Source organism: Folsomia candida, unplaced genomic scaffold, assembly GCF_002217175.1.
Source record: "Folsomia candida strain VU population unplaced genomic scaffold, ASM221717v1 Fcan01_Sc004, whole genome shotgun sequence".
Taxonomy (NCBI): domain Eukaryota; kingdom Metazoa; phylum Arthropoda; class Collembola; order Entomobryomorpha; family Isotomidae; genus Folsomia; species Folsomia candida.
Window position 1 is genome coordinate 9,013,012 of NW_019091196.1, and position 25,038 is coordinate 9,038,049.

General features: G+C 40.1%; 2 protein-coding genes across 2 annotated transcripts in view; both read right to left on the reverse strand.

Moving 5' to 3' along the window:
* The window catches only part of LOC110849089 (homeobox protein abdominal-B), a 50,653-nt gene extending 47,812 nt beyond the window's left edge, over positions 1–2,841 (reverse strand). The window contains exon 1 of the mRNA XM_035851139.1: positions 2,412–2,841. The gene's annotated coding sequence lies outside the window, so the exon portion shown is untranslated. The remainder of the gene's footprint in view (positions 1–2,411) is intronic.
* A 6,141-nt stretch (positions 2,842–8,982) lies between these two features.
* LOC118435338 lies at positions 8,983–12,872 on the reverse strand. Its single transcript, XM_035851287.1, has 12 exons — positions 12,381–12,872; positions 11,957–12,302; positions 11,668–11,885; positions 11,149–11,588; positions 10,880–11,072; positions 10,675–10,794; positions 10,481–10,591; positions 10,222–10,404; positions 9,992–10,156; positions 9,860–9,920; positions 9,529–9,724; positions 8,983–9,440 (listed from the first exon to the last, which is right to left on the reverse strand). Exons 1-12 carry the CDS (start codon positions 12,759–12,761, stop codon positions 9,134–9,136), a joined length of 2,721 nt encoding a protein of 906 aa, XP_035707180.1. The 5' UTR covers positions 12,762–12,872; the 3' UTR covers positions 8,983–9,133.
* Between the last annotated feature and the right edge of the window lie 12,166 nt (positions 12,873–25,038).

Consider the following 25,038-nt stretch of genomic DNA (forward strand, 5'->3'; position numbering starts at 1 on the left):
TATTTCATGCTTGTAGTCATAAAATACAATGGGTTTTGTTTGTTCAACCACTTTAGTTTGGAGAGAGGGTACAATGTGTGTTTTTGCGTGAGAGCGAACGAGTGAGGGGAATAAAGTAGCAAAAATTTTGCAATCCCTTGCGAAAAGCGGCTTTTACCATGGACTTCGTTCATGACATCTTGCCAGTAGATCATGAAACGCTGAGAGTTTACACCGTATTCCGCATTCATGTTATTCGCGTCTAAATGTTATGTTCTTTTTTGTATGAAAAGGTCTCCCACTTGAGAAAAGAGACAAAAAAATATGTATTGTTATTTACTCACGGGAAGGATGGGCCAGGCCACCGTCATGGTGGATAGAATATCAAAAGTCTGATAATGAGTGTATTTTTACACTGGATGAAGAAAGTTGGAGTGTATTTTTCCATTGCAATTTTGTAAAATATTTAAGTCCTTAATATTGAACACAGTTTTATAACTGCACAATTTTATAAATGACACAATAATTTGTAATTTTCTGTTAGCACTTCTTTTGCATTCTAATTTAGAAGCACGACTGACCCTAGGATGCTTACTTCTTGGTCTTCCTGGTACTAGAGCCTTTACTTGACCCTTGTCTTTCTTACATATGTATATGGACGTTGCCATTTCTTGAGCCAAAATTTGGATTTTCACCCCTACGTGACACGACAATAAAACAGTAAAAGCATATAAATGGCTCGACTTCGTGGAATATTTGTTATATTGGCAGTGCAAATAAAAACATAAATGAGAATCATATAAGGGTTGCGGTCCTCTCATTTAAGTAGTACCCTTGGAAGTGTGCCCCTTTTAAGGTTTTGAGTTTTTCATTTACTGTTTAAATTTTGGGGTGCATGTATGTGACCCAGGATTTGGACTCTAAAACTAATTTTCTAATATTATTAAACTAAATGTAATTGTTCAATTCCAAATAAAAATATTTACAATGTTTTATGCGCAAATTATTTATGTAGATCTGCCAGCCATTTTGGAGTACTTGATTTGTCAACAAAAATGGATATAATTTAGTCAGATTCTAACTATACTTTGATTAAGAAACTTTTTATATGCAAAGCTTATGGCAGTCTTTTATTTAAAAAATGAAACCATAAACCTAAATCATAATGTTAGATACATATGAGAGTTCATCGCTGAAAAGCATTTAGTAAATCGAAAAATACTTTGAAACTAACTCAACTTTCCTCATACAACATTCTTGCCAAAACCATATCTTAAAACCAGTCCCACTCTACAACATGAACAGGAAACATGGAATTAAGTTTCAAACTTTGTCTAGATGAAAAACACGCAACAACAAAATACCCATCCACCAACATCCATGCATGCACGCCTTGAATGAAAAAGTCGTAAAATGTCAGGCTCAAAATTTATCGTCTCACCCAAACTCACCAGTTTTACGATTCTTGAACCAATGACGGCACCCATCGCACCCAGACGGCCATCACGATCTCGTCGAACCCTTCCCCTCTTTGGTCAACCCTCATCCTCTCTCGACTCATGTGCCGAGTTTCAAAATTTATCCCCGTTTTTAGGAACGGGCATTAAATATTTTGTGTATTTTTAAGCCAAACTTTCATACCAGAGAAGGAAACATTGTACCATTTGTAACGTGAAAAAAACCTTCAAGTGCCGATACTTTCACTTTATACGCATATTAAGTATCATGCTTCTCCAAAAGTGCAAAACCAAAATTGAAAACATTTCCAAAAAGGTCGGAAATTACTCCTAAAACTGAAAACATTACTGCAAAAAATAATAATACTCGACGAGAAAAACGGAAGCCCTTTTCATCTAGCGATATATTACCGGTTTTGAGACCGATAATGGCTGGTAGCGTCGTAATAATATTGACGACTACCCTTTAGCCCACGCCACTTGGGTAAACACGCAAAATTGTCGTTATTACAGCTATTTCAAAATATTTTATGTTGGAGAAACAAGGAGAAAGTCGGGGAGGATTATATACACACACGGAATTTCTCTTATGTATCTACAAGGGAATGGAATTTTGGTCAGTTGTATGTCTTCAAAAAGCCTCTTGAAAAGCAATTTGTGCGGAAAAACACTTGTGATAACAAATGAGAGAAACATGAAATGCTGGTTTTATTACGGGGGGAATTTCTCATTCGTGAAATTTCATGGGGACTTTTATTACATGTGTTGAGAAATGTATGGACACATCTTTACGATAAATTATACGAGAGATACTCGAGTTCAGGGGATATTTGACAAATATTTCGGGCGAAATAAATAAACCAATTTTGAGTTACACTGCCGAAACCAATTTTGTACCAGTGCAAGGTTTATTCTTTTAGTAAAAATTTAGATCATTGGGTTTTTTTATTGTGAAGAAAGGAGAGATATTTTTACCCTTGCAAGACGCAATTTGATGTTTTATCTCTCGCCCAACTGTCGCTATTCGGTGGCTAATTTGCAGAAAATTGTGTTTTTTATGTCCAATTTCAATTTCATGGTCGGCGGGTGCTGGTGGGATCTTCTAGTTTTTTTTTCTGGAAATTTCGCTATTTCACTGAACCATGGTCAAAAAGAAAAACTGAACTAACTAGAGCACTATTTCTCAGCTAAAATTAGATTAGAACAACAATTTTAAATATAAATGTGTAACAGTTCTTTTGGTTTAATTTAATTTACTCGTTCCACCTTGTTCAAGTGGAGATTTGTGAATGAACCGATTTTACAGAACGGAATAACGGAAGGAAGAAGAACTACCTACGAAATATTAAGATTCTGGCATAATGGATCCTCCTCCAATTTAATTTCTCAACTTTATGTACATACATACATACACGACATGCTTAGTAAATACCTGTGTAGCTTGGCCAAATGCTCCCTCGGATCAGATCCGTCATTTGTACATCTGACTTGTGAGGGACTGTCTAATTCAGCATCGGACAATTATGAAAGCTGACTGGCTTGACTGATGAGAAGTTTGAATAATGAATAAGTGCATAGTCGGTTACTACGAAATTTCTACAATTTACATCAAAAGTTATGTTCTATATAATTTTTGTTTCTTTAATAAATGTTGTAAATATATCTCCCGTAAATAGCATACACATCAAAACATGACAATAATAATGTCATGCTTTCCACAAACGAGAAAACATATTTTTGTATCTACTATTTAACTTACAAAGAATAAATTGTCAACCTTTGACACGAGCCACACACGACACGCGACATTTATTACGGATTGAATTATAAATTATTATTGTCCAATCTTTACGATTGTTGTAGTGCAACGTTAATTTACGACTTGTTAAACAACTCAGTCTTTACCACACTACACGATGTAAAATGCACAAAGGAATGGATCATAAAGTTTTTATGTGGGATTAAATACCAACCCAGAAGCAACGGGTTTTTGATATTTGCTTAATGAGCTGATGTTCACTACCTCACTTGTCAGTTAGTCAATGTCAAGTCGGTCGGTCGGTGAGATTAGAAAAGGATGACAGACAATGATGAATGTGAGTTTTTTCTTGTTTAATGTGACTCAATTTTAGGGAAGGAATAACGCAACCTGCTCCTGGTTTTATATGTGACATGCAATAATTGAAGATGAAAATTGCGTGAAAAGAAAGAGCGTGCGTTTCTTATTTTTTTTTACTAGATTGGTTAAGTAGATTGATTTTAAGAGAAAATAATTGAATTTCGCATGTAACTTCGCAAATCTAATAATATTTCTACGAAATAAAATTGCCAGTTAAAATACCCATATTTTAAAACTTCAATACTCGTTATTTATGACATATTATTATGTTATTTAAATTTTATTAAGTCATAACAAAAATTTCTTACCTTTATTTCCTCACTGGATGTACCTTACTTTGATTTTACTTAATTATGTTATCAGATTATATGTATCTTTACTTTGAGGAAATTATGTTATTGCCACTCGTTGCTTTGTGGGATTATTGCACTTTTTAATTATAATGAGATTGTTATTGGCATAATTTCCTGATTTGTCTCGCTCTACACATTTTTTTTAAAACTTGACCTACGACTCGAGAATATTTGCTGGACGACGACAGTGTCAAAGTGAAAGGGAAAGTTGGACCACCGAAATGTTTTATTTTCAGCGACCCTTGTCCTGTTTTTCTCAAACTTTAAGAATCCTACGTGAAACGAATGTCTATTTTCTTGGAGGAGTTACTACTACATTTCCCACACTGCGATCCGCTTTGGGCGCAGGTTTGCTTGAAGAGAATTTGCAAAAGGAACAGATAGAAAGAAAGAAGGAAAAAGGTTGGGATTGGACATTTTGGCAAATTCTCGGCACCCTTTCTCTGACTCCACCTCCGCACTACTCAAACTCGCAATTGTATTTCTCTTCACCCACGCACAAGGAAAGCTCAGAGCAAGAAAAGAAAAATACTTATCACACGGTAAGAAAAAGTCACGAAATTGAGCGTAATGCAAATAATGTCGAGATATTTGTAAAATTGTTATATTAAGAAGTCATAAATCAATATTGTGTACAGTTGAGTTTATTATGAGAATTATTATATTTTCTTTGACCGGACTTGTGATTTTGAACTGAAATTATGTCCATCCATATAAATATTGACACTACTTTAATTAGTACTCGTATATCATTTATTTATTAATGCTATGATGCAGTACTGCCTAACAAGATATAACTATAAAATGATGGATCGGAAGTAAGCCAAATTTTAAGAGATCGTTCTAATTTTATGTCCTCTTGTTCTTCTCCTCCGTTAGTGATGGATTCATTGACTATTCCTGGTTTAATTGTCCCTTAAGTAATTGGCCATTACAAATTATGCGACAAAAGTTAAATCGCCACTTGCGGTTGGATTATATGAGAACGTTAAATTATAAAACTAAGCGTTTAACTGTTCTGCGAAGAGTACAATTCTAAAACCGACAAAAAAAAATGATTCGTTCTACAGAAACAATTTTTTTTGTATTTTGAAACTTATTTTCTACAGTAGCTCACAAAGTCTCTTCAATTTGAAAGTAAGCAATGCGAAACAATTTATTTAGAAATCTTTTTATGATAAAATATGTATGTATGAACTTACAACACGACATTGCAACTTTAGTTTGGTCGTAAAGAAAAGTATAAAATATTGAAGGTGAGATTCAAATTGTACAGAATTGGCAATAAAATGTGAGACAGACTATAAAAATGGAATGAAACTAGTAAAACTGCTCATCTTCAGCCACTTACGTTACACAAACTATTTCATGTGTCCTGTCATCTCTTTCTGTGTTTGGTTATATTTTGTGTTTAGATTTATGGTTTTATTTTATCATACGTAAGGAATATTGCAGATGGATATTTTGCCATGCTCATCTTTTTGTTGAGGGAAGAAGAGAGAACAAACTATAAAAGACAAGTACAAAGATTTTCAAAATTTTAGTACAGTTTTCGCTTAGTCTTTCATTGTAATTTTCTTTCTTTTCGGAGGGATTGTCCATATTTCATGTGTGAAAACCAATACAAAATATTATTACATTTTATCTTTAAACAAAAATACTAAGGTCTGAAAATATTGACAATTTGTGCATTTTGGTCATCCAGATAAGTCAAGTGATATTTTACGCAACCTCTGAATTGTACATCGCATCGCTTTGAAAATATTCTTAACATTTCCCATTTTGAAAGCGTGTTTAACCCGAAAGTAATTTTATGTCGGTGGGTCCAAGTTTTGTGAAGGGACGGAACGAAATTCACGAGATGGCCGTAAACATAAAAATTGTTACAAACTTGAAAGATCCATTAATCTCGTTTTACTGCCCATTTTCCTCCACCCCGACATATTTACTTTGCATTATTAGGGTACAAGTTTAGCAGTAAGCGACAACCTACATACAGTAAACCTGATCTGCTCTATGATGTTGTAGACAAAAATATTATCAAATTTTCAAGCGTATACATATGTTTCAAAGACGATCATTGTACAGTGAAGAAACCTAGCCGAGAAGAGTCGATACATAATTAAAGAAGAGATTATTAGTTGCTTCATAATTCGATCGGGGAGAAGAAGAAGCCAAATTTTACTGTTGCTAAAACCTTTGCCCCCGTACAAATTACAACTTTTCAACTTTGTGTAACAATCTTGCTCCGAGGAGAATAATAAAATTCCGAAATGTGAAACCAATTTGGGATTTTAGAATCTCATTTTCCTCCTCAGGGGTGGTTCCTTCTTGTTAACGTCGGTACTAAAATAGTGCTCATCTCCGCTTTCTTCTTTCCCATCCACACACACACAATCTCGACATTGTTGTACCAAAACCAAAAAAGTACTAAAACTTTTCGAAAAATAAAGCCAGACAAAGTCTTCCTCTTGCGGGTTTAATGGGGTGTCCTTGTTTTGGTTAATAAGGTTTTGAAGGAGGGACGACGACAAGAATTTCGTAGTTTCATGGGAATTACTGCTTATTACAGGACTTATTTAAGATGGAGAAAATGTGTCTGTAATTGGACGGCATTTCTGTAAATACAAAGTGGCAGAAAAATGTATACATAAAACTGAAATCTGCTCGGTTGGAATTTAAATTGTAGTTTTTAAATCAGTTTAAAGTAAAAATTCTAAGAAGCTGATTTTTTATGCGATAAGATGAGTTTGGTTTAGTAAAACAAAATCTTTTGTTGGAGGAGCTGGAAATTTTTGAAACGACAAAGATAAATATCAGGGAAATTGAGACGTCTTATTTCTTCTTGCAGTGCACAATGGTGTAAATTGTCTTGAATTTAGTAAATGTAACCTCTCTTCTGATGTCAAGTAGATTTACTGTTTTATGGTTTTTGGCACGTGAATTTCCGTTGTGTCACTTGCTCAGATCCAGAGTGAATTGTTTCATCGTTCCTTAACAGCAGGAAAGAATATAAAAAAAGGTTTTTTAAATACCTGCAAAACTCCTTTCTGCAGAAGGATTGAGATAAAATGACATGACATTTTTATTGCATGCGTACTGTGAGGACAAAATTTTCCCCAAATTTTGCCGATTTGGGCCCACTATTTAAAATAAATTCGGTTTATTGCAGCAAAAAAAAAACATGGAAAAGACAAGAATCTTTAAACTACTTGAATATATGTACATACAAAGATGAGCCCCAAAAAAGAAATACTCCTCAAAAACGAAAACCTTGCCATTTTCTGTTCATATGTCACTTTTTTTGTCTCACTTTCAACAATATTTATAAGCACACAACAAGAGAAGAACCCTTAAAGTGTCACATGCAAAAATCTAAGGCCGCTTTTTTAAACTTGGATGAAGTCACGTCCCACTTCTTTCCAATTAAGAGAAGCCTCAAATTGTAGAGACGCCACTGAAAGGAAATAAATTTTACATGGCATTTAAATGACAACTTGAAAATGTATGCAGCAACTCACTTGTGTCCACCAAATTCCTGACCAGCAGGATAACATAAGTTGTAACCCGTCCCACTGAAATGGGCCGAAAATAAGGACTCGCCTCATATAGCTCAAATTCTCAGTGTAATAATGAGAAATTGTGAGACCAAGTTGAGTCACAACTGCGAGCCAGAGAACCCAATCTTTTTTTATATTGCCCTGGATAAAATTTGTATAATTTATTACGAAATGTGGATCAACGAATTGATTTTGAGCATAAAATCATTTAATACTATACGAACTTTGCAGAAGTAAAGGAACAGCGACACGATTAAGTAAACGATGCTCAGGTCGATTAAAAACATGGGGACGACAATTGGATAAGTGTGCCTCCAGAGTGGATTTGCCCTTGATTTGTATACTATTATACAATTAGAATTATTTAAAAATGTGTTTAAGCAACTCTGCTCTTAATCGCTAATTACGTATGTTTGCTTAACGAACCGTTAATCAGAGCTCCCGCATTTGGATAATCTTCGTAAGCCATCATCCACATGACCATCCACCGCTCCATGACGGCGGTCATAAACACGCAAACCATGCTTTGGGCTAAGGACTGTAAAAAATTGAAGTATTCAAAGTATTGGAAAGCAGGTAGGATTTTTCTTGGATATTTGTATACCTTAACGACGAGAAGGACATTATCGGCGGGATGAAAGGATGACAAGTCGCTAAATACTATCGCCCAGACTAGCGTGATGTAGGAAATTCTATGCAGAAAAGGTTGCTTTGAATCTCTGTTCATTTGTAGTTTTAAATTGTTAAAACTTACACAAGAAAGAGAAATACGAAGGCTAATTGTTCATAGAAAAAGTCGTGCATAGATTTCCTAAAAAATAAGGATGACGATCAACTTTATCAATTTTAGAATTAATAATTTAAACGGGAAGCGAACGGTGCAGGAAATACTTACGTACACAAAGTACTGTAAAGCCAAAGTCATCAGGGGCAGCAAGCGGAGAAAGTTTTCAATCATCAAAATCTTAAAGATGAATTTACCTTGGGTTTTCAAATCTGTTTTTAAATCCAAACTAATTTGGAACGAACCGTCAACGCAGCACTACTTGCAAAAATTTTGAAATTATTACTTTCCCAAACTGATTCAATTAAGTGACCAACCCTGCAAAGATGCTGTGATGTTTGCTGTTCTTGAATGAGCCCGAGTAAATCGGGGTCAATTGCGAGACCAGCGACTCGGCCTTTTTTAAATACGACTTCCGTCGGTTGTATGAAACGGGGACGCTCTTGAACATCCTCGTCATCGAGATCTTCGTCATCAGATATTGATGATTGAACGGCTGTTGGGGCAGGTGCGACTAGCGGCTCATTTTCGGGATGATCTTTTATCCTTACGCCAAAAAATCGGAACGAAGGCGTTACTGTGGGTGCGATTTCGGGAGGGATGTACCGTATTTGGGGGAAGGAGGGGAACTTATCATTGCTCGGGGTAGGATCTTCAGGGGCGATTTTTTGCATGTTTTATAAAGATCAATTCTCCATTAAGTTTAGACTGATTAAAAGTTTGGATTTATTCAAGTACAAAATAAATTGTTTATAAACGAAACGCTGCAAATAATTTTTAAGCATAAAGCAAATTAATTGTTAATACGTAACGTAGCTGCGGATACATATTTGATAAAATAAAGAGAAAGCAAAATTGTGAAAGCGAGGAGAGAAAGTGTATCATCCCGACCTATTCTTTCCGTCATCCTTCCATAGTGGACGTTTCGGCATGGGTGGTGGTCTGGGAGGGGGTTTGGCGTGTTCCTCGGTAGAAACTAAATCCGGGAGTTTCACCCGGATTGGTCTCTTCTCAGGGACATTTCGCAAATCGAGAAACTGTTGTTTGAGAAGTTGTAGTCTCCCTTTTACGTCCAAATAGCGATTATACCGGGCACGGCTTATTCCTCGTGTGACAGACTTTCCGTCATTGTACAAATTATTTAATTTCACGAGACGGTCAGACATTTTTCGGTGGAGATTCATTAGACTAAATAGATAATTAATTTTATCCACTAATTTCATTTTGGCTGCGCCTATGGGGTCGGAAATAAAGTTTAATATGACAGCGAACTTACACATTTGAAGTATGATGCGCCCTTTGCATAGCTTTGTAAAATGAGTCGACCCACAACGGAGAGAAAATTACGTCACGCGCATCCACGAGGTCATCGTGTTGGAGGCGTCGTACAAATCTGCTCCCTAGTTCGTAAAAGTCTTCTGAAATGCCAAGTTTGTGTCGGGAGAGGAGTTGCCGCATGTCCAGTTTTTGTCCTAAATGCATAAATTTATAAAAATGATGTGACTCTTACATGGCCACGACTACTACCAATTTTCAGACTTTATCATGCAAAATTGTGCTCAACTTTGGTTAACTTCAAATGGTTTAAATGTATAATATGTACTTACGACGGAAGACGGATTCTTGTTTTAAAAATACGGACGATTCTTTTTCGTCAGTTTGGGTTTTCTGGTGACAAATAAGAATAAGAAGATTCGTTAAATTCTAACATTAAGTATTTAAGTAACTAGTAATTATACCCTGAAACTGTCAGTTGCTTCTGAAATTTGCATGATAATAATGGCAATGAAAATGTTGGAAAAGACGAAATTTCCAAAAACAATGCAAATCAGGCAGAACATTCGTCCCCCGTGGAGCATATTGGCTTTTTCGAATTCTTCCATGACTTCGGTCCATCCGTCCATCTGACATGTAAAATTTGTGATGATGACTTTATAACAAACATTTCAAGGTTAGACATGAACCTTACCGTTACAAATGAAAATAAACGTAACATTCCCATCGGTACCTCGCCCCACGTTTCATGGAGAACAGGTTTATCGGAGAATAAGTAAAATGCGACAATTGCAGCGATATACATAAGCAAGACGAGAAGAATTACGACAGAAAGCACGTGGTTCTTAAGCGTGGCAACGAGTGCGGTGACGAGGACCTGTACAGATCAATCAGTTATTTACAATTAGTGGTAAAACATGAACATGAGACAAAAATTATATCGATGAATTTACTTGAGTATGAATGGATAAGCTGACACCACGCAAGACTCGAAGGGCACGGATAACAATAAAAAATCGGAGGAAGGGGATAGATGCGCCATTCCCAGACCATTCAAAGGACGCCTACATACATATATTCCATAATTATCAGTAATTAAGGGTACACATTTTGTGAAGAATTATTGCCTGATCCGAAAATTAAATACCTTGACGAGAGAGAAGATGAGAATGAAGAAGTCAAACCAATTGAATCCCGATCGAAAATATTCCAGCGGATTTGAGTAACATTTTAGCACAAACTCAACACAGTAGACGGAAAGAAATATCTATAAATTTAGTTGATACAATTATTTAATACAACAAACTATTAATAAATACAATTCTTGCAATTTCATACTACTTAGATCATACACTATCGAAAACGTCAAAAATGACTTGAAATCCTCTCTTCCGCTCCCCAGTTTCTGCCGCAAGTAGCACAGCATTAAACAGGATGACGATCAAAATAAAATTTCGAAATCCGACGGAACCCGTGATAAAGTTGACGTAGGCGTGAACCCCTTCAGTGGGGCGGATTTGATGGAGTTCGCGAGTCACGTGAGACCTACGAATTTGATCCAAGATTCGTAGGACACTTTAAAATGTATAATTTGGGTTACGGTCAAATGTATGCAACTCACACTGGACCTTTACACGGATCTTTGACGTAAACTCTGGATGGTCGTTTTCCCACGCCACGTTCCCGAAATTGCCTCGCTCTCCTTTGACTTTCATTTTGTGGTTTTCGATACAATGGATGACCTGGATCTGTAGAATAGTAACGATTTTTTAAGCTGTTATTGCTTTCAAACAGTTCATCATCGTGAACATTTTCCCATCCGTCCGAGTCTTCGTCTTTTTCAGAAGGTAATTTAGATTCTGATTTCTTTGTGTTGTCCGGTTTTTTATTAGTTTTATTAGATCCTGGATTGTCCTCCTTTTCGTCAGCGTCATAACGTCGGCAATTTTTTAGAACAAATTTCTTCCTTTGATCTGTCGGAGTAAATTCTAGACCAGCTTTCCATGCCGCTTTTTCTGCAAAATGCTGTTTTCTTGCGACCACGTCTTCCCAGTGAGGTCCCTACATAGGTTTGCGAAATGAAAATACATATACATTAGGTACACATCCTGATCATCGTGTAATTAATTTGTGATATTACTTTGTAAACTGATTCATCTTCTTTCGACTGCATAAAAGATTTCCGTTTAGACCGCATCTCTGCCAATTTGTCGCTGTCGTCCTCCCATTCTCCTTCCTCTGGATTTTCTCCCTCGGAATCAGACGCTCCAGCCAGCATGACAGCGCGTAAAGCGTCAGCAGCACGTTGCATTAAAAGTGGGGACCACAAATCCATGTCTGCATCTTCAGGGGCAACTTCTGCATTTTTATATATAGAAATCAGTATTACTTAGCAAGTCAGTCTAACAAATGTGTGCATGTACACATACGCAACACGTCATTTTTTCGGAACGGGTCCATCTCAACATGTTCCCGATTCCGGTGTTCGTACTCATTCAACCTCTCGTCATCATCGTCATCATCATCCGGCCGTGTCACGAGAGCTTCCTCCATTTGCATAACTTCGCCATAAGTTTCATCATCAATTTGATGTCGAATTTCCGTCTCATCCTCGTCTGGATGAACTAACGCCCACCGCTTCATTTTGCGGTATTCCAACCGATTGGCAAACATTTTGAGAAGAGTGTGAGTATTATTTTTGTATTGAGCTTGAATTGCTGGGAATTTGGATTCTATAAACGATCTGAGCCATTCTGGCAATTTGGCAAGCTCGCCCTGCAAGAAAATATGGGCGAATTGTGAAAATTCAAGTTGTTCATGCTAAATAATGAGTAGAAATCTTGTTGTGTGTACCTTGCTCTCTTTGGAAATCTGGTCCGTGGTCACGCCTGGTGGTTCTGTCTTGTCGAAAGTAGTGTCGAGATCGATGTCGGCCCCATAATTTTGGAGCAAACTGATCTCCTCTGGGGTAAGTTCCTCACTGGGACGTTTCCCATATTCGCCCAACTTGGAGATGGCTTTGACAGAGTGAGGTTTGAAGGGATCGTTAGGATTATCGCGAGGGATGACTTTGAGGATTCGCTTGACATTGATCCACGTGGCGGAATCGTCTTCATCAGTGGTATCGTCTTCATAGACATTGCCAAACGCGTCGTAGTGGGTGGAGGAGGAGGGGGCTTGATATTGCGGGATTTGTGGAGGTGGCTGTCTTTTGGGAAGCTGGCCGTCGTCCATTGCCTTATTATTCTCTTGCACACACAAGGAAATTAGGAAAACAATCTAAAGTTTAATGTTTTTCTAATGACGATTGTATTTAAGACCGAATAAAATTTTTCCTACACACTTTAGGAACTTTTACAGGGTTGTTAAAGAGACAGTAACTTGATAAGATTTTTTTTTAAATAATAAAAAAATTAAATTTTGAAAAAAATTAATCACTAAGCTTATTTTTCAAAAAATTTTTTCGAATTTTTCAAAAAAAAAATAAAACGCCCAAAAATATAGAGAATGAAATGATGACACCAACTTCCACCACTGCTGCCAATCTCTCCACCCATGATGACCAACATTGCCCGATATCCACATGCCCAGGAGCTAGCAACACAGACCAATGGATACTATGCGACCACTGCCAGAAATGGTATCACACAGCATGTGTCGCCGTGGTCATCATACCGGAGGAGGAATGGCTTTGTCCAACTTGCGTCATATCCGTCACATCTTCACAATCTCAAGTCACTCCATCATCCCTCAACACAACGACTACCACCAAGAAAAAGCACATAATCGCCACAACACAATATTGGCTGAAATCCAACCTCGTTGAAGATCCTCTCGGCCTAATTCCAAAATCCGAAATAGTCGCACGTTACGCCCATCATATTCAAACATCGGGAGAAGGAAGAGTTGTCGATGCCACCGTGGGAAAGTATATTCTTCAACTCTTCCCCAGCACAAAATTTTCTCGTCCCCCGACTCGAGGCGCAGCCAACGCATACATTGGAATCAGATGGAAGGATCAACCACCACTACTCCCACATGCTCCAAGAAATTGGGGTGCTGAGTTATCGCAACTGAAGAATACAGTACCCACGCTGAGAAGAGTCCCAAAAGGTGCAAGGATGGAAGTAGCTAAAGCCCTTGCAAAAATAATAGAGGAAGTGACCACCACAAACTCGGAGGAATCATGGTTCAAACTTTTCTCGTTTCCATACGCAGTCGTCCCTGTTCCCACCAAATCTGACAAAGTTAAAAATTTAACAACATGGGTGAAATCAAGAGTTCTGCAGTGGTCAATAACCCAAATTGTAACACCCTCGAGACCACGACCACAATTCGCCAAACCCTCACGTCCTCAAGAAACTATTGCAAAGAAGGTGGAAGCAAAATTGGCAGACGGCGATGTACGGGGTGCAATTCGTTTATTGACCTCTGATGACACAATTGCCCCAAATAATCAAGAAACCTTGGATGCCCTCATCACTAAGCATCCCCCACATCCAGAGCCAACTTATTTCCCGAACGCACCGGACAAGGCAGAAGTTTTGGCCCCTGTTGATCCCAAAGAAGTCCTCATCGCAATCTCTAGTTTCGCTCCAGGATCGGCAGGAGGACTTGACTCTCTTCGCCCTCAGATTTTGAAGGACCTCGTCATCTCAGAGAATGGAGAACCTGCGACCAATTTACTAAACGCGATGCTAAAATTTTTAGATCTTGTTCTCAGGGGAGACGTGCCAAAATCTATTTGCCCAATCTTCTTCGGGGCTTCCATGACCGCACTTAGAAAGAAAACTGGGGGCATTCGTCCTGTCGCTGTCGGCAATACATGGCGTCGTCTCATCTCGAAAATTGCCGTCGCCCGTATGTCATCTACTCTGGTCGAGATTTTCTCCCCTCATCAACTAGGAGTGGGGATTAAAGGAGGCGCTGAAGCTGCAGCCCACGCAGCACGTATTTACTGGAATTACTCACATGATAGCCCCAAGGCTTTTTTAAAATTGGACTTCCGTAATGCTTTCAATGAAATCCGACGAGACACACTTCTCCACATCATTCGAGAAAAATTCCCAAATTTCTACCGTTTCGTGAGCCAGGCCTACTCCTCCCCCTCGGAAATTTTCTTCGCGGGAACACCCATCTCCTCCCTTTGTGGGGTTCAACAAGGTGATCCACTCGGACCAGCTCTCTACGCTCTCGTGATCCAACCAATTGTGGACTTGATTGACACAGAGCTGAATATGTGGTACTTAGATGACTCAACCATTGCTGATTCGCCGGAGAAAGTCTTAATGGCAATGCAAACCATCACACGTATGGGGACAGAAGTCGGTCTGCACCTTAACACTACAAAATGTGAAGTGGGAATTCTGGGTGTAGTCGACGACCAAACTCGTGACGAAATTTTTGAGCTATTTCGTTCAACAGCTCCGGGGATACAAAAGATCTCTCCTGAAAGTGCTATGCTGTTAGGTGTCCCACTCACCGATGAAGCCATTCCTACAATACTAGGAGCCAAAACCGAGGAAATGGAAAAAATTAGCACGCGGCTACTCAAACTCTCCTCCCACTCAGCCTTTTTCCTTCTCCGTGCCTCCATCTCAACACCTCGTCTAATATACTTTCTCCGCTGTGCACCGACATGGAGAAGATTTGACGCCCTTACTCTTTATGATGCCAAATTAAAAAATGCTATGGAGGGAATCATCAACTGTTCCCTTTCCCCTCAATCCTGGTTACAGTCCTCTCTACCCGTCAACAAAGGTGGTCTTGGGGTCAGACACGCTATAGATGTGGCGATTCCGTGCTTTCTAGCGTCTATCTATAGCTCCCTGCCTCTTGCGGAACGCCTACTTCCACCACATTTACATGGCATCGATACCGCCATCCAAGAAGGAGAGGAACGCTGGAAATCACTTGGTTCATCGCCACTTCCTCCACTCGAGATACGAGGTATCCAGGCAATATGGGAAATACCACAACAGGAAGGTGTAATCAATCACCTCACAACTAATGCGACTACATTAGAAGACAAAGCCCGCTATCACGCCATGTCACAACCCAATGTTGGAGCGTGGCTCAACGCTATCCCCTCTCCTCAACTCGGCACACATCTTCCTAATGAGACGTTTCGCATCGCCGCCGCTCTTCGACTAGGCTGTGACATCTGCCAGCCCCACAAATGTTCTTGTGGTGAACAAGTGTCCACGAAAGGCTATCATGGTCTCAGTTGCAAAAATAGTGCTGGACGTCACTCCGGTCATGCCGCAGCCAACGATGTCATCGCCAGAGCCCTCAGATCTGCAGGAGTCCCTATAATTAAAAAACCAGCCGGGTGTGCCCGTGAAGATGGGAAACGTCCAGATGGTCTCACACTTATTCCATGGGCAAGAGGAAAATCGGTAGTGTGGGACTTCACGTGTTCCGATACATTTGCACCATCGTACCTCCCACAAACTAGTATTCGCCCAGGAGTAGCAGCTGAGAAAGCAGAGGACCGGAAGAAGAAAAGATATGAACAACTTATGGACAGTTTCCTTTTTGTCCCAATAGCCATCGAAACAACAGGGATTTGGGGTAAAGATGGCTTGTCATTTATTAAAGAAATCGGGTCCAGAATCACAAACATCACAGAAGAGAAGAGGGCGACATCCTTTTATTGCAGAGAATGAGTATCACTGTTCAAAGAGGGAATGTAGCATCCATTTTAGGATCCCTTCCAAAAGGACACAAACTGGAGGAGATATTTATGTTATAAAGAATTTCATTTATATATCTACTGTAGTTATGCTAATATTATGGATTACAATTATGTATTATGATAAAGTACCCAAAAATTATCACTAAGCTAAATCACTAAGTAAATTCACTCTTACCAACATTTTAGAAGAAGTTATTAATAAAAATGATGCAGAAAGTTGGAACAAACTCTTCACCTTCCCTTATGCTGTCCTCGCAGTTCCAGCCAAATCTGAGAAAGTGACAAACTTGACATCGTGGGTCAAAATGAGAGTTTCAAAATGGAAGACCGACCCCACAACCACCATCCCCACTGGTCGACAACCAAGTCCATCAATACATAAACCTTAGCAATCCCAACAAATGATTTCAAAGAAAGTGGAAGCAAAACTTTCTGACGGAGATATCCGAGGGGCCATCCGTCTCTTATGCTCAGATGACACAGTCGCTCCATATAATCAAAGCACGATTGACTCCTTACTCGACAAACATCCTCCACATCCCGAACCATTGAATTTTCCAGTTATGCCTGACGTGGATGAACACCCAGCAGAAGCAACCGAAGAGGAAATTCTAGCCACAATTTCATCGTTCCCACCAGGGTCGGCCGGAGGTTTAGACGGACTTCGTCCTCAAATTTTAAAAGACCTCGTGGGAATATCTACGGGTGACACAGGGATGAAGCTAGTGAAAACAATTTGTAGCTTTGCAGATGTCCTCCTCTGTGGTAAGGTCCCAGATGTCGTTTGCCCCACACTGTTTGGAGCCTCGCTCACCGCCCTCAACAAGAAATCTGGAGGAATTAGACCGATCGCTGTTGGGAATACATGGCGTCGACTTGTTTCGAAAATCGTGGTCACTCGCATTACACCGCAATTGGTAGACTACTTTTCTCCCCATCAACTTGGTGTCGGCATAAAAGGAGGAGCCGAAATTGGAGCTCATGCAGCACGTCGATACTGGAGCCACGCCCACGACACTGCAAAAGCCTTTTTGAAATTAGACTTCCGGAACGCGTTTAATGAAATACGACGCGATTCCCTTCTTCATATTATCAAGCAAAGAATTCCATCCATCTACTCCTTTATCAATCAAGCTTACGCACATCCATCAAGTCTTTTTTATGGGAACATACTCATCCCCTCCCTTCTCGGCGTCCAACAAGGTGACCCACTTGGTCCAGGTCTGTATTCCCTCGTAATCCAACCCATAATCGAAGCCGTGACGACAGAATTCAATGTCTGGTATCTGGATGACGCGACAATCGCCGACATCCCGGAGAAAGGGATGTCGGCATTCTACATGCATTTGACACCATAAGAACAATGGGCGAAGACGTGGGACTCCATCTCAACTATGAGAAATGTGAGGTTGGAGTGTTTGGAGGCGATCCCGATACCCACGACGCCATATATGACGAATTCCACAAAGCATCCCCTGGCATCAAAATTATTTCCCCAGAAGTAGCTACATTGCTGGGTGCCCCTCTCACCGACGAAGCGATAGAGAGAGTCATGTAGTCGAAGATTTCCCAGCTAGCAGCATTTGGGAACCGCCTCCTTCAACTTTCCGCCCATAGTGCTTTCTTCTTGTTACGAGCCTCCATATCAATTCCGCGACTAATTTACTTCCTACGATGTGCACCGTCTTGGCGAAATCATGCCTCTCTTTTGGCTTACGATAACACCCTCAAGTTGGTCTTGGAAGGAATCACTAACTGTTTTCTATCCCCAGAGTCTTGGATACAGTCGTCTCTTCCAGTCAGTAAGGGAGGTTTGGGAACCAGACATGCTGTGAGCACGGTGATTCCGTGCTTTCTTGCGTCCGCTCATAGCTGTTTGCTACATCTCGAGTCCCTCCTTCCGGACTCCATACGTGAAAAAGACGACGCCATAACCGAAGGTGAAGAGCTCTGGTCCACAGATTATCGCCAACTACCACCACCCCAATTACGAAAAAAACAAGCTATTTGGGAGGCTCCTTTAATTGAACATCGCCGGAAGACACTTCTTGATGGCGCCAAAACACCAGAAGACATGGCCCGTCTACTTCCTCTTGACAAACCGCACGTCGGAGCGTGGCTTAACACACTTCCAGCACCACAACTTGGAAACCACCTCTCTAATGAAGAATTTCGTGTGGCCATCGCACTCAGACTCGGCTGTGCAATTTGCCAACCACATAAATGTATCTGTGGAGCCGAAGTATCCTCAAGTGGTTATCATGGTCTATCGTGCAGAAAGAGCGTTGGGCGGTGGTCAAGACACAGTGCCGCAAATGATGTCATTTCCCGTGCCCTTCGTACCGCAGAAGTCCCCTCAATAAGAGAGCCAGTGGGATGCTGCCGAACTGACGGAAAACGAGCTGATGGGATGACACTTATTCCATGGTCAAGGGGAAAAGCTTTAGTCTGGGACTTCACGTGCGTCGATACCTTTGCCCCATCGTACCTCTCCTCCACGTCCGGTCATCCTGGGGCTGCGGCCGTGTTAGCTGAGAAAAAGAAGAAGACACTATACTCTTTCTTAGAGGATCGTTTCATTTTCATCCCGGTGGCTGCTGAAACAATTGGAGTTTGGGGTGAAGATGGAATTAAACTAATTCAACATATTGGACAACGAATCACAACAATTACAGGAGAAATACGAGCCACAAGTTATTTATTACAACGTTTAAGCATTACTCTACAACGAGGAAACGTCGCCTCAATTCTGGGTACCCTTCCTACCGGAAAGAAACTCAGCGAAATTTTTTATTTATGAGTTTTCCATGCGTACTTATTAATCATTGTTAACAAAAGACTCTGTAAATAAAAACATTAATGTAGTAAATTTGAGGGGAAACTCAATTAAATTTTGCATGGCAACCTAAAAACCAATCAGGAGCTGGTGGTCCGGACCATCAGCTTTTTCAAAATTTAAAAAATCGCCAAAAGTGCTCACGTTGCGCAACCCCTTATCAAGTTACTGTCTCTTTAACAACCCTGCGGATGTTGTCTACATAAATTGCCCAGCCAACGCAGCCGACTAGAGTTACTAAAATGCTACATCTCTGTGGGGATGGATGCAGGCAAGGTTGCTTGACAACTTTAGTAATAATTACAAGGTTGCGACAATTGCTTCGACGCCTAAAAAACTTCAATTTTCTAAAACCCTGGTACCTTTTGGAACCAGTGTGCGTCGCACAAACTGTCGCCCGGAAACAAACCGCACAAAAATTGTCAACACTCACATTTCGTACTCTCGATTCTCGAATTAATTTTTTAATCATGGATGTATTATGATTTATGATAAATTGTCAAGCAATTTTGTACTCAAAGTTAGTGAGGAGAAAAGACCAAAATGTCTTTTCTCCTCACTGAAAGACTGCTGGAAGAAAATAAGAAAACTGCCTTTTCTAATTAAAAAAATGATTATCGAAGGGTTTTTACGAGCCTGTGGACAAAAAATTGAAGGAACATAAAACTTGATTTGTTAGGGAAGGAAGAAAATAATACGCGGTAGGTGGGTCAAAAGGTCAAGTTGTCTTTGATAGTTTAACTTTAACACTTTATCATATGCTAAAAAATAATTCTTCAGTTTGTAACTGGAGTTAAACATCACCATTTCTTTTCTTTCTTGTTTTAGCAACGACGACTGATTACTGAAATGTTGCTTGATAAGGATTTGGGCAGCCTGGTGCTATCCGGATCGTCCATTGATGAACAATAGGAAGTACTCGTACAAATTGCTCAATATGCACAGCCCGGACAAATTTTCAATCATCGTGGTGGATCAGACTTCCGTGGTGATTCAAAGGCAGATTAAGGAGGCAATGGATCTGCACACCATTGCATTGCCGGTTGTGCACCGGTTGACGTTGCTTGTCTGAAGGATAGACTTCATGAACGGGACCTTGCGCAATGTCAACAACACCAATAAGAAGCATTGTGCCAAATTTCATGCAAATCGGACCAGGAATGGCGAAATTATGGCATGGCGACGAAATTTGGCGAAAACAAGGTGGTGGCGCTGAGTGTGACCTTGCGACATGTCGACAACACCAATAAGAAGTGTGTCTAAATTTGATGGAACTCGGACCAGAAATGGCGAAGTTATGGGATGCCGACGAAATTTGGCGAAAGCAGGTGGTGGCGATGAGTGTGACCTTGCGACATGTCGATAACACCAAAAAGAAGTCTCTGTCGAAGTTTGATGGAAATCTAACGAAAAATGGCGAAGTTATGGCATGGCGGCGAAATTTGGCGAAAACAAGGTGGTGGCGATGAGTGTGACCTTGCGACATGTCAATAACACCAAAAAGAAGTCTCTGTCGAAGTTTGATGGAAATCGGACGAAAAATGGCGAAGTTATGGCATGGCGACGAAATTTGGCGAAAACAAGGTGGTGGCGATGAGTGTGACCTTGCGACATGTCGACAACACCAATAAGAAGTGTCTGTCTAAATTTGATGGAAATCGGACCAGAAATGGCGAAGTTATGGCATGGCGACGAAATTTGGCGAAAACAAGGTAATGGCGACGGTTGGGACCTTGCGCCATGTCGATAACACCAAAAAGAAGTCTCTGTCGAAGTTTGATGGAAATCGGACGAAAAATGGCGAAGTTATGGCATGGCGACGAAATTTGGCGAAAACAAGGTGGTGGCGATGAGTGTGACCTTGCGACATGTCGATAACACCAAAAAGAAGTCTCTGTCGAAGTTTGATGGAAATCTAACGAAAAATGGCGAAGTTATGGCATGGCGGCGAAATTTGGCGAAAACAAGGTGGTGGCGATGAGTGTGACCTTGCGACATGTCAATAACACCAAAAAGAAGTCTCTGTCGAAGTTTGATGGAAATCGGACGAAAAATGGCGAAGTTATGGCATGGCGACGAAATTTGGCGAAAACAAGGTGGTGGCGATGAGTGTGACCTTGCGACATGTCGACAACACCAATAAGAAGTGTCTGTCTAAATTTGATGGAAATCGGACCAGAAATGGCGAAGTTATGGCATGGCGACGAAATTTGGCGAAAACAAGGTAATGGCGACGGTTGGGACCTTGCGCCATGTCGATAACACCAAAAAGAAGTCTCTGTCGAAGTTTGATGGAAATCGGACGAAAAATGGCGAAGTTATGGCATGGCGACGAAATTTGGCGAAAACAAGGTGGTGGCGATGAGTGTGACCTTGCGACATGTCGATAACACCAAAAAGAAGTCTCTGTCGAAGTTTGATGGAAATCGGACGAAAAATGGCGAAGTTATGGCATGGCGACGGAATTTGGCGAAAACAAGGTGGTGGCGATGAGTGTGACCTTGCGACATGTCGATAACACCAAAAAGAAGTCTCTGTCGAAGTTTGATGGAAATCGGACGAAAAATGGCGAAGTTATGGCATGGCGACGAAATTTGGCGAAAACAAGGTGGTGGCGATGAGTGTGACCTTGCGACATGTCGATAACACCAAAAAGAAGTCTCTGTCGAAGTTTGATGGAAATCGGACGAAAAATGGCGAAGTTGTGGCATGGCGACGAAATTTGGCGAAAGAAAGGTGGTGGCGATGAGTGTGACCTTGCGACATGTCGATAACACCAAAAAGATGTCCCTGTCGAAGTTTGATGGAAATCGGACGAAAAATGGCGAAGTTATGGCATGGCGACGAAATTTGGCGAAAACAAGGTGGTGGTGACGGGTGGACCCGACTCCCCAGAGAGGCAGGCGGCCCAAGGGCGCAGCTGCAATGGGGAGCTCACCCAGGGATTCGTCCGTCCCCCACGAGCTCCTCCCGCAGACTGACAAAAATTTCTGGTGCAGCTCCTTTTATACCCTCCGGAGGGCGGTGAAAGTTCTGCTATAAATAGCACCCGGTGAAAGTTCTGCTATAAATAGCACCCAGTCATACTGTATGACTTGGTGCTATGGAATTTTGAAATTTGACCGTGTGTCCCAGATACATGAATATCATGGATACACGACAAAATCCGTTGAATCCCGTATACACAAATACGTGTATTTCCAAAAAATTACAAATTTGGCGACCGTGGAAACATTGCATGAAATTGAAGGGTTTTGATATGGTGCTCGATTTTTTGCCCGAGTTAGGGCTTATGGAATCGTGATGGTTGTCCGTCTGTCTGTCTGTCCGTGAACAGGATAGAGCCAAAACGACTTACCCGATTCACATGAAATTTTTAGTGTATGCAAATTTGACAAAGTTAGAGAACGAGTTCGCAGATGGGCGAAATTGGTCAAGTGGTTGACCGGTGGGGGTCGTCTGAGTGATGGGGTACTATACACTAAAATTTCAAAATTGTCATAAAAAGCTGAAATTTGGTATAGAGCTTGCTAATGGCTTCTATTGAAAGAATATGAAGTAAAATTGCAAAATCTTACAACTGAGGGGACCCTATGGGGGACCCATACCGGTTTTAAGACATTGTCCTAAAAATATAAAAATCGGCATAGGGATACTGAATGGGTTCTCATGAAAGTATATGAAGTTCAAAGTGGTCAATGTGTAACCTTAGTGACCCTAGAGGGTGACCCATACTGGTTTTTAAAAGTTGCTATTTTCAGGTGGAATTTAGGATAATGACTTCCGAATAGCAAATAAAACTTTGGAAGATTTGAAAGAAGCAAGTCACAGTGGTCCTGAAGGAAGATTTGTAAATACTCCACAAAATAACAAATATTCTGCACACATTCGACCATTCCCAACGCGGGGTGTGGTAATAGCAGTCCGGTCAATTCGGACAAAAATTTAGGAGCGATCCGTCCTAAGGACATTGCATAATTGCAGACAATGTAGGTTTGTGGCTATTTTTGAAAATCGATATGGGTCACCCCCCTCCTCCACCCCATATTGCCCCTCTGGTTAAATATTTTTAGATTTCCCCGAGTCTTTCATTACACGCCATTAGCACTCGATGTGCTGAATTTCAGCTTTCTAACGATATTTTCAAGTTTGGTGTCGATTCCACCCACCTATTTATATGACCTCACTCGACAGATTTGGCTCACTTGCTAACTTGATTATTTTTGGCACCTGCAAAATTTGAAGGCAAACCGTTTTGGGTGTATGGTATCGGTGGACCGACAGACAGACATGGCAAATACATAAGGCCTCACTGGGCTAAAAATTTCTGGTTCGGGCTATGCGAAGCTGTACTAATAGGTTTTTCATCACGGTAAAACTATATGTATATGGGAAGTAGTTTTTGTGGATTATCATTGCATATGATAATACAAATATATTCCGTTGGTTTTTTCTTGAAAATAAAATTCGGGTCGGTGTGGTCGAAAAAGATTCAGCAGCTTGGGTGCGTGAGGACAGATAGCTGACAATTATTTGGGCCTTAAAGGGCATTTAATTGAAGATTAATTAGGGACTTAGTGATACGTTTTTTCGTGACAACAATTTTGAAATGGGATCCTAAAGGTTAATAGCCTATGTATATTAATAGCACCTGAGATAAGCGGCCTCACATATAGTATATAGCACACGCGTGCTATAGGTATACAGCTGTGTATAGCTATATATCACATATATACTATGTATATATATATTTAGTAGTTATATACATACACATATGTTATACATAGCTATACAGGTATACAGGTGGAAGTTGTGCTATATACTATATAACTACTATATATGTATACCTACATTGCCTACATATTTTATAGCGCCTATCTCAAATGTTTACAATTGTTACCAATAATTCAATTAATTATTTCGACGTCGTTAGCATTGGGTCAATGTCGATTCTTATAGTTTTTTGGTCGCTGATTTCGAATCTGAGGTCAGTTTTTCGATTGCGACATCATGGGAAGGGGCACATGCTTAATTATGTTAAAATAACACAAAATCTACAAATATACGGCTACAAATATACAAAGCTACAAATATAAGGCTGGGTTTTGTATTTGTAGTATGAATAAATTAAAAGTTGACAAAATTCATGTAAATTCTTGACAATCAGAGAGTGAAGGAACTTCCCATCATTACTTGTGATAATTTTTGTAATAATCTACATGCCAACTGCAACTTCGTCTCTTCACAGTCTTCATGATGCTTACTTCGACGATGAAAAAACTTCAATTTTCGAAAACCCTGGTACCTTTTGGAACCAGTGTGCACTGACATTTCGTTCCCACGAATTAATTTTTTAACCATGGATACAAGAATCAGTGCAGTTGTAAATGTGAAATCGGCTATTTCGGCGTTCTGTTAGAAATTTTTGTGCTTTAATTACCGTTAGCGACGGCCCAAATAATTAGCACTTCAAAACCTATCAGTACAGCTTTGCTTAGCCCGAACCAGGATTAGTAAACCCATGTTTCTCAGTATATTTAACTTCATATTATTTCACGAGAAAGCAGTAAGGATCTCTGGGCCAAATTTCAGCTTTCTATGTTAATTTCTAAAAATCGATATGGGTCACCCCATAGGGTCGCTCTAGATAAAAATTTTACCAATTTCATGTCATATTCTTCCATTAGGACCCACAAGCAAACTCTCCACCAAATTTCAGTTCGATATGATGATTTTTAAAAATCCGTATGGGTCACCCCCTAGGGTTCCTCAAGATGAAAATTTTTCTAACTTGAACTTATTTTTATCTATTAGGAGCCATTAGCAACCTCTGTGTTAAATTTCAGCTTTCTACGACAATTTTGAAATTTTGGTGCGTAATACCCCACCTACTCCGATGACCCCCACCGGTCCAAAACTTTTCTGATCGAACCCATCTTCGAACTCGGTCGTTGCATTGCCCAGATACATGCCTGTAC